Raw genomic sequence first — 10,190 nt, forward strand, 5'->3', positions numbered from 1 at the left:
GGCCATGTGAACTCTTCAGCACCTCGTCACCACCTTCACAATGCATAAATCACAAGTCTATCGCTTCCTGCAGATGCAACATGCCCTCGAGGCCTATCTAGACCCCTTAAAGCCTCTCCCTCAATTTAATCCCCTTGAGGCACACCTTGTTGAGACAGGCGTGTCCCACCATTATCGCACAACTCTGGACCTAATGACTACTCTCAAGGAGCGCTGGGAGGGAGACATGGGCCCTTTGGACAACAAGGACTGGGCTGAGGCAAAAATGGTCCCTAGATCCCTGAAGATATTGATAGGGCTCTGCCTCTTCCAATTAAAATATTGACACCGTATCTATTACGGCCCCTCACTACTACAAGGTATGGGGAGCGGGACATCTTCACACTGTTGCTGGTTCTGACATCCATTGGGGTCCTTTTTTCAAGTGGTATGAGACTGTCATCTCATCCAAACTTACTAGGCGCGCATTGCACTACCTTTTCTCATGTAATACACAGAAGAGTTCCCCTGGACCCGAAGTTGATTCTATAGGGTCTCCTGAACACCTGGTGGGGGGAGCCGCGGGGACTTCTGGTCGGAGTGGGCTTTATTATTGCAAAAAGAGACATTTCTCAGTACTGGTGATCTCAACGAGCTCTGCCTTTTCTTGAACGGATAAGGGGGATTGACTTGGCTGCTGTGGCAGAGAAATACATTTATAAATCCAGGGGGTGCCTTTAAAAGCATGATAGGATATGGGCAAACTGGTTGTCCTACTCAGAATCGCTTATATCTGTGGAATGACCTTCATAATGTATATCCTTCCCTTACTGCTTATTGTGAATTTTCAAGAACATATCCAATGAAGCTTTTTTATTGTTATTGTATGTTGATTTTCTTTTCTTGATTCTTCTGTTCTTTAAAACTAATAAACAGATTTATAAAAAAAACAAATTAAAAAACACACAAATGCCCAAGTGCTACGTAAAACAGCCACAAGCGCTCTAGTCTTACACGATTTTGCTTTGCTCCAGTGATTTGGATTTTTGTGCTGTCTTTAATTATGCCACAAGGCATAATTAATGCAACTTAGCTTAACAAATTTAATGCAAATGAGAGAAATTAGGTGAGATTACCCCGGTGTTAAAAAGATTTAGCTCAGGTGTATTAACTTATCAGTATCTCCACCAGCTGCATTGCCTAATTAAGCAGTCCTGTGAGCAAAAATTTGAAAAAGGCAGAGGTGTATGGATTTATACCCAATGTGGGAGATGCTTAGAATGCTGTGGAAGGATGTTAGGGATTGAGAGAGATCAATATTATCTCTGATGGGAACACCACATCCTTCTGTGCCGCATAATGATTAAAAATTATTTGGATAACAAATGGGGAGCCAAGGCCCGTGCAGGTAAGAGGGGTGGGGATGGGCTGGGGGAGGGGGGAAATCAACATACGACTACGAGGGACAATTAAATAAATAATTAATTTTCCCTCGTCGTCATCTGTCGAAATCGCCGCCACCTGGCCCCACCGCTCTTAACTGCATAGGCCTGGGCTGCAAATGGGTCTATTTCCTGACAGGCTGGTGGCTCTGTAAGTCTTATTAGACTGAAGCTCTGTCTGTCACATGTGGAGGATGGAGCAGTCTCTGCCACAGCTCCATGCTGGGTACTCTAGAAGCAGTCACCAATAGCCTGTTCTTAACTCCATGATCATCAATTATCATCAAGATCCCCATCCACTGCTTCAAAATGGTAAAATACTAAATTATTGAACAAAATGCCCTTGTGCAAAAATATTGTGACCTGCATATCGACTACAATATGTGTGTGAATGTAAAACCATACAGTTAAGTATATGCTTGCTCTATTTAATTTCACATCCATGTAAAACATTACAGTGAATAATTAATGAGGACATAATTGTTTAAAGTTCGATTATGACTTTGATTCCATGTGAGGGTAATTTTCATGTGGCAACAAACGTATCTGGATGTGCATTTAAAGACAGCAAATCTACATTTAGCTATACATACCTGCCTTCATGATTTATTGGTAATAGATATGTAGGTCATGACGTTTTTTACATCTATGTTTTTGCTTTTGATGTTCTCAAACACACGCATGCAACTTTCTAATAGCAACTCACCACAAGAATCTTCGCAAATTATGTTCATTCCAACTTAACAGCAACAGCTCCAAACATCAACCAGTGACAAAAATGTGAATCTTTGTTTTGTTCACTGAGATAGAATGAACCGAGTAGCACATGAAGTAAGTCATGCCACATTCAGTCAGTCTAAAAGCAGACTCATTGGGGCATATTAACAAGATGTGCGTTAATAAACGCACATCACACATTTCACTATCGCCGGAATTTTTTGCCGTGTTAGCGCGTTATTATCAACGCGCAACACGTAGGCGATAGTAAATCCTGCAATAGCCGGCGATAGTGAACATTAGCGCGTGAAAACAAGCGTTGTTTTCACGCGCTAATGTGTGCCTTGATAATATGGGGAGGTGGATTCAGCTTTATGATCCACACCCCCATGTTAACAATGCCTAACGCCTGGTCAGAGCAGGCGTTGGGAGACCTGCGATAAAATAGTTTATCGCAGGTCTTTTCCTCCCAACGCCTGCCTTGGTGATAGGGTGTTCCCACCTCCAACCACATTTTACATGTGGTTGAACGTGGGAACGCCCACTTTGCATGTCATTAGCGATATTTCTCGCTGTCATGCAAAGTGGGCGTGAGGCAGGCGTTGCAATGCCCTTGTTAATAGGGCGCAGGAAGTATCGCCGCTTTCTCGGCGAATTGTGCCGAGAAAGCGGCGATACTTCAGCTTGTTAATATGCCCCATTGTTTTCAATCTAATTGTAAAGAAATAATGGCTCATGATTTAATCAATATGGTGCCAAATCTACTACGAATTTTTAATGTCGCAAATGGTCCAATCTAGAGATTTTGACCATCAGAGTGGTTATTGCTATGTACTAATCCCATTTTAGGATTGTAGAAGATTTTACGACTCCTAAAATGGGATCTCCGAATAAAAAACAATTTTCATATCTAGATTGGGGGCGTTGTAAGTGTACCCAAACATGTCATATGTGTTAATGTTTAGCAACGAAAATACGGTTGCACACATTGAAATTTTACTGGTGCCCAAGTTGGGGTGATAACCCTATCCACAAAAGGGAAGGGTTCCCTTTAGTAACACCGTCCCTTTATGAATTTCAAAAAGAAAGTTTGTGGGGAAGTAGGCAGTGATCCACCTCGTGACCAGTATCAATGCTCAAAGGTACAAAAAAACTAACTTTTCTTTTTGAAGGCAGAACCCTTTCCATTAAGGAACATGGGCAATTTTTTTTTTTAAAAAGCTTACTTTATTGAACAGCAATGACCGACTTCGTGGACTGCTAACCTCAACGGACCACCATCCCAGTAATGGCCAACAATCTCAGTGATCCACAATTTGTGACATAACTCATGAATATTAGTATTGCATAGCACTCCAAATCTGAACATTCCAAACCAACCTATTTGTTCTTAGGTAGGTCCCCAAAAATATTTAGTAGTCGTAAAAATGCTAGTCAAAAATGTAAAGAAAAGTATAGTCGGTAACAGTAAATGATAGGTGTGTATTAGTTGACAGAGCACAACCCAAACATAGTTACACAACTGATTCAAGTAAGTCACAGTGTTGCTCTGTCAACTAATGTGTTATTGTGTATATATGGAGGGCATCCTGCATATAGAGTAGCACTGCAGATGGCACAGTGCTAGACATTGAGCACGCTGGAGAATATCCAGGTTACTATATTACTTTGAGGCAAACAAATACAGAGGGGCTGGCTAGTGCAAACTACTGCCATCAATTATCTTCCTACAATGATAGGTGTATGTTGACATTCCTGAACAAGATGAAGAGGTCAGAAAATACAGAAAGGTTCTTAAGAAAGAAGTCGATGTCTTAAAAAAAGACTTGTATTAAACTTTTTTAATTCTTTATTCTTTCAATGATTTCAAAGATTTCAAATATTATGTGTGTCAGAATTATGTTTATAATCCTGTTCTAATCTTAAATAACATTGTGCTGGTTGGACATGTGCTTTGAGGCCTACAAGAAACTACATTGATAGTTGATTAATTCTTTAAATAGGGAGTAAACTATGTAGGAGTTGTAGGATAGTTTCTCGGTTATTTAATATACAAGTGAAAGACTAGAATTCTTATCTTGCCGAGTCCACAGGAGTGAAAGCATTTTTGGGTGGGGTGATTTGCTTATTTTTTGTGCTCGCTGCTAAAGACATATAAAACAGGACCCTGAATGATAAAACCATTTTTTTATATGTATTTAAAAAAAAATGTATACTCCATTTCTAACCATCTTTCTATTTGCAGCATTGCATTGGCGGGGGAGGTTATTTCCCAGGTGCTGATCTGAAGCAGTGTGGCGACTTTCCTGCCTTTGACTCGGATGGGCTTGGAAATCAGACAGGATGGAGTGTCAGCCAGACGATGGCAGAGGCAACTGTGATGCTGTTATATCGTTGATTTATGTCATCACAGTGGTGGAATCAATAGCGACTAATACAATTTACTGAAGACCACACTGTACAAAGTACAAATCACTGTAAATAACTACACCCATAAATGTTTTCTTTTATTTTCTCTATGTGTGTTTGTTCCTTACAAATCTAACTCTCTTTTTAGCATTCTGCATTTAGCTTTGATTTGAAAAATAAAATAGAATTCACTGTCATTGATGTAAATTAATTCATTTATTTTATATTAACAACCCTTAATCGATCGGTTTGATGAATCTATCACATATCAAATAGAGTTCAACTTCATAAATCTGGATACGGGATGAGAAACTATTGATTTGATGCAACTTGTTTACCCAGGACACAATAAGCTATCTTGTAGTAGGATTGTTAGAAATTGGGTTTCTAGGTGCACCCGGAGGTATGCACCCCGTCCAAGCAGGAACTACAATCCTAGTCAGGGTAAGTCAGATATACACCCTACATTAACCTGTGCTCTCCCTCCGGTAGCTTGGCACAGAACAGTCAGGCTTAACTTAAGAAGCAATGTGCAATACTTTGAATAATAAAACAGACAAAAAAATATCAATTAGATAGAAACATGAGGCCTAATGTAATGAACAAAACAAGAACAACACAACAAAATTCCAACCGTAGTAGAACCGGAGTTATGAATTTAAAAAAAATATAATGATCTGTAGGGCTCAAAAGCAAAAAAGCGCCAACCGGGGCTATCTGGTACCCTCTAGACCAGGTCAAAACCAAAAGTTCAGGCCAACTACGATGGAGCACAGGTCGTATACAGAGACCAGTTTTAGCCCACTGCAAGGTGACTTGTTTGCGTCGACATTGAGGGTGCTGCAAGGAGCAGAGGAGGCAATGCATTGTCGCGGATCCTTAGGCTGAAGTTGATTCGGCGACTCTGAGTCACGTAAAGTCAGAGATACATCGGAGAAGGAGGTGATGCGGTGTGCCGTCGGCGATGTACTTGATCCTCACATCAGTGGCAATGCGTCAGCATCGATGGAGGTGCACTGGTTACGAGCGGCGCAACAGCGTAGATGTGTGGATTTTTGCTGGAGCAGCACTTTATACCCACTTCAAAGGGCCAGGACTAATTTGGCAAAACTTGGCAGGGCAAGAATAACAGATATCAGAGTCCACGTGCTGTAGCAGGATGATATGGAAGTATTTGATGTCCCTGAGACTTCAAACAGGAGGCAGACCAGCAAGCCTTTGGAGTCACTTTGGTTCTGGGGTGGAGAGATGCAGGTCCAGTCTTTCTCGCTCCCAGGCAAGAGGACAGCAGGCAGCAGGTCAGCACAGCAAAGTAGGAGTCAAGCAGAATAATAGTCTTGTAGAGTTGCAGTGCTTGTAGCAGCACAGCAGTCCTTCTTTCTGGCAGAGTAGCCACAGGTCCAGAAGTGTACTGAGTTGGTGGTGTCAGATTATCAGTACTTATACCAAGTTGCACTTTTGAAGTGGGGGAGACTTCAAAGAGAGGCCTTTGAAGAGCACAGATTCCCTTTCCTACATGTCCTGGCTCCAGACTCCCTACAGGGCAGTATGCAGCCCTTTGTATGGGGACAGGATAAAGACTATTCAGGAGTAAGTGTCAGCTCCTCCCTCCCATCCTGCCCAGGATAGCCCTTCAGAATGTGCATGGTCCATCAGTCACACCTAAGCTCCCTTTGTGTCTGGCTGTCTGTAGGGAATGCACAACCCCCACCTCTCATGCACACTGACATGTATTCAGAGACATGCAGAAGGCACTTAATGGCTAAAGTAAGAACATGCCAACTTTCTAAAAGTGACATTTTCAGAATTAGAATTTAAAATCTGACTTCACCATAAGTTGTGATTTTAAATTGTGATTTTTGGGAAACCAAAACTTGGGGGTCCCATATCCTCCCATTTGGAAATGACACTTATAGAATGTAATAAGATAATCCCAATGTTATCCTATGAGAGATTTAGACCTCACATTAGGGTAAAACTGATGTAAGCATTTTTTACTACCAGGACATGTAAAACTTAAAAGTGCATGTCCTAGTTTTTAAGTGTACTGCACCTGGCTCTTGGGCTGTTCAGGGCCTACTTTATGGGTGGCGTATATGTATTAAAAAGGATGGGTTGGTCCTGACAAGAGGACTAACTTGCCAGGTTGACATGACAGTTTAAAACGGCATACCCAGGCTCCGCAATGGAAGGCCTGAGACATATTTAAAGGGCTACCTAAGTGGGTGACTTAATCAGTGCTGCAGCCCCAGAAACAGCATTTAATTTACAGGCCATGGGCACATGTTGTGTACTTTACTAGGGACTGATAAGTAAATTAAATATACCAATTGTGGATAAGTTAATGTTACCATGTTTTAAGTAGCAATCACATGCACTTTATAACTGGTTAGCAGTGGTAAAGTACCCAGAGTCCAAAAGTCAGTAAAAACAATGCCAGCTAAAACAGAAGGTCTGAAGGCACAAAGTCAGGGGAAACCATACCAAGGATGCCAGGTATTACAAGGGTCTTGACATTACACTTCCAAATAAACAGCACTTCACCCTATAGTTTAGAAAAATGCACCTGTCCAACGGACTACTGCCTGCTCCTGAAAAATGAAACTAAAACAAATCTTTTTTTTCAACACATCCTGTGTGCCTTCAACCCCTTCCATGCTCATGACGAGCTCAGCTCGTCATGCAGTACACTGCTCGTGTGCTCATGACGAGCTAAGCTCATCATGAACAATGGGAAATCTGGAGTAACAGCACTCAGGGGGAATTGCCTTAGCTTTAATGTGGTTAAAGGAAAATAGATTGCATGTAAAAAAAAGGAAAACAAAAGATTGCTCTATTGAAAAGCAATCATAGACATGCTTTATTGAAAAGCAATCATAGACATGGTGGTCTGTTGACCCCAGCAGGCCACTATGCCTGTGATGGCTATCATTCCTAATGGTCTACAAACTGCAACCTACCTCAATAATATTCATGAGGTAGGTCAATGTGCGACCCATTAAGATACGATAATTATAAGTTTTATATTTTCTTACATTAGGAATTGTGAGTTCCTAATTGTGAATAGCTAAGAATCGCAATTTGAAGATTGCAATTCCTACTTTTTGTAGATCTGGCCCCCAAGTGACTGAATTCAACCTATTATCTAATAATTATATTTACCTAATCAATCTTCATTACAAAAGAGGGATAGCTGTTGTAAAACCAGTTCATGGGGATTGTATCCAATCTTTGCTTTTGGCAGGGCTCAATCTCAAAACATTCTAAAATCTTTGGTGTTTCAAACGTTGTGCACTGTTTTCTTTTATAGGTTCATTGACTTTTTTTTTTAGAAAGAGACACAAAGTATTCTGTACAGCACACAAACCTGCCTACACACTGTGGATGATATGTAAAGAACTATGCAGTTCCATTTCTCTGACAAAAAATGATACCTTCAAAACTCCATTAAACCATATTACATTCACACAAGAATTAGTTTGTCTATTTTACCTAGTATTTAGAAAGTGTGTGTGTGTGTTTGTGTTTATTTGTGTGTGTGTGTCTGTCTCTGGAAGGATGTTTAACACTCGTCGGCATATATTGTTATGCTGGGTCAACTTGTATGGCGCAATGTATTACCCATGAGCGCAACTTGGCACATGCTTCACTCATCAACTCCTTCGGCACTTCAATCACTCCAGCACGATTCAGGTATTTTCACTGCCCATAATGCCTACAATGCTTTCAAGAAGCACACCACCATGGGGCAGCTTCAGTGGTTTAGTTTTACCTTGAACACTCCCTTGTGGATGTATTCATGTGATTCTTTTTTTTTACTGCATTGTTGTTTGCCCTTTCTTCTACACTACTTGTGGGTCTAAAACTCCTTTAATCCCATACCCACAGTCGTTAAAGGGGGATTCTGTCTTGCTTTTATAATGGTTCTTTGTTCTGAGTAGACCCATGACTTTACATTTTCAGTACATCCACAGTAGATATTCGCCTGGAGAACTGTGTGTAGGTAACAATAAAACAGCATTAAGTACAACCTACAAGCAGTATGGCCATCCACGGATAATTGCACTCGTGTGGATGGTAAGGTAGAAAGAGCCTTACTTTCACCATGCTAAGATGGCCGCCACGTTCCCTATGATTCACATTCAATCCTGATACCTGAAAGTACACTCTGCCCACGCATGCGCAGTCGGTCTAGCCTTGTGACCATGCCCTTCCCGCCCGGTTGCCGAGGCGGAGCTGCGGACAGCTTATAATCCTCACACTTCAGAACTCCCATGGCCAGCTGTTCCGCGCTACCGAGTGAGCGCCTCGCGTGCGGGTAGGTTCGCAAGCCTTGGGCTGCACTGACATCAGGTAAGAGCTGTGCTTGCACTTTACCCCACGGGGGCCCACTGATGTCGTTGACTCTGGCCGCCCACACCTTCAGTGCGGGGTCCATGATGTCCGGCTTTCCTCCCGAGCCTACACTCCGGCCGCGCTGGCCCCTTCTTAGCTTGGCGGGGGATCGTGCGGCCCCGGTGGGGCTGTACACCAGGGCTTTCTTACTTGTGTTCCAATATGTTTACAGACCGAATGTTCCTGGTTTCTGCCCCTCACGATCATGACCTGGGGTTTTGGAGGCTTTGGTACGCTGATCTTTTTAGACACTTGTGCCATGACAAAGTGCTCATGGTTTCAACATGCCTACACTATGGGGCCGCACTGCACGCCACCCTGACAACGGGGGGGTCTGGTGGGCTGGGTCTGGCTTGGGGGGTTCCGGATGTCGGGCCCCGGTGCTGGCGGTTGTCCTGCCTGACCTCCTGATATCGTGGTGCTCCTATAGCCATTTCCTTCTCACTGGTCTCCTCAGTCCACCCCTACAACCTCTACCTTGAATCGGTGTGTATATTTATTGTTTCTCCCCACGGTATTATACCTTTTTGTGCTGCCCCACGGGAACAGACTGCGAGGCCCTTTAGGGACTACTTTAGGGTAAGCATCAGCCTACGCCTTCATTCGTGTGTGTTGTCTCCATCGTCAGTATTTATACCTTAACGTGCAAAGGCCTTGCCTTTTGTTTGGGCCTTTGTTTTTAACATTCCTTGGAGTGTGCATATTCCTTAAGAGATTTAAGGGTTACCTATGACTGGATGAGGTGATGGTGCCATTATTCATCAAGCGGCTTGTTCTCTCATATCTTTTCTAGGTCAACCCCTCATGGCAGAACCACTTGGCCTGCACCCTTACAGACCCAGAGAGGTTGTATTGATCTTTTATCTTCACTTTTGGTTTTTCACTGTGTAGTACTGTGTACTTGAGGTCCTGAGGAATTGCGATACTAAGCAAGAAACATGTTGACCTAATTAGAGGGTCGAGGTAGTTCCACTGTGCCCCTTACAGCCTCTATCTCCCCTCCCACCTTTTAACCAAGGGAATCAGTCACGCTAATAAAACTCCTTGTGAATTGGTTCACCTTTTTTAATATCACCTTCCCCACATGACTACACCCCCCAATTTCCTCCTCACACGCACACAACCGTTGGCTTGAAATAAAGATCTCCGACAAAGAGCGCCTTTTAGGCGCCCGTCAGGCATTGCAGCGCCAGTCTGGCGAGGAGCAAGAGGCCAATGATGAAGCTTGACATCTAGCTCGCTGGGTGT

General features: G+C 42.7%; 1 protein-coding gene across 1 annotated transcript in view; it reads left to right on the forward strand.

Moving 5' to 3' along the window:
• LOC144798317 (intelectin-1-like) overlaps positions 1-4,744 on the forward strand; it is a 58,958-nt gene extending 54,214 nt beyond the window's left edge. Inside the window, exon 8 of the mRNA XM_078669129.1 lies at positions 4,384-4,744. Coding sequence (XP_078525255.1) covers positions 4,384-4,536 — 153 coding nt within the window. The 3' untranslated portion in view covers positions 4,537-4,744. The remainder of the gene's footprint in view (positions 1-4,383) is intronic.
• The last annotated feature ends 5,446 nt before the right edge of the window (positions 4,745-10,190 follow it).

The sequence above is a fragment of the Lissotriton helveticus genome, chromosome 12 (genome assembly GCF_964261635.1).
Source record: "Lissotriton helveticus chromosome 12, aLisHel1.1, whole genome shotgun sequence".
Classification (NCBI taxonomy): domain Eukaryota; kingdom Metazoa; phylum Chordata; class Amphibia; order Caudata; family Salamandridae; genus Lissotriton; species Lissotriton helveticus.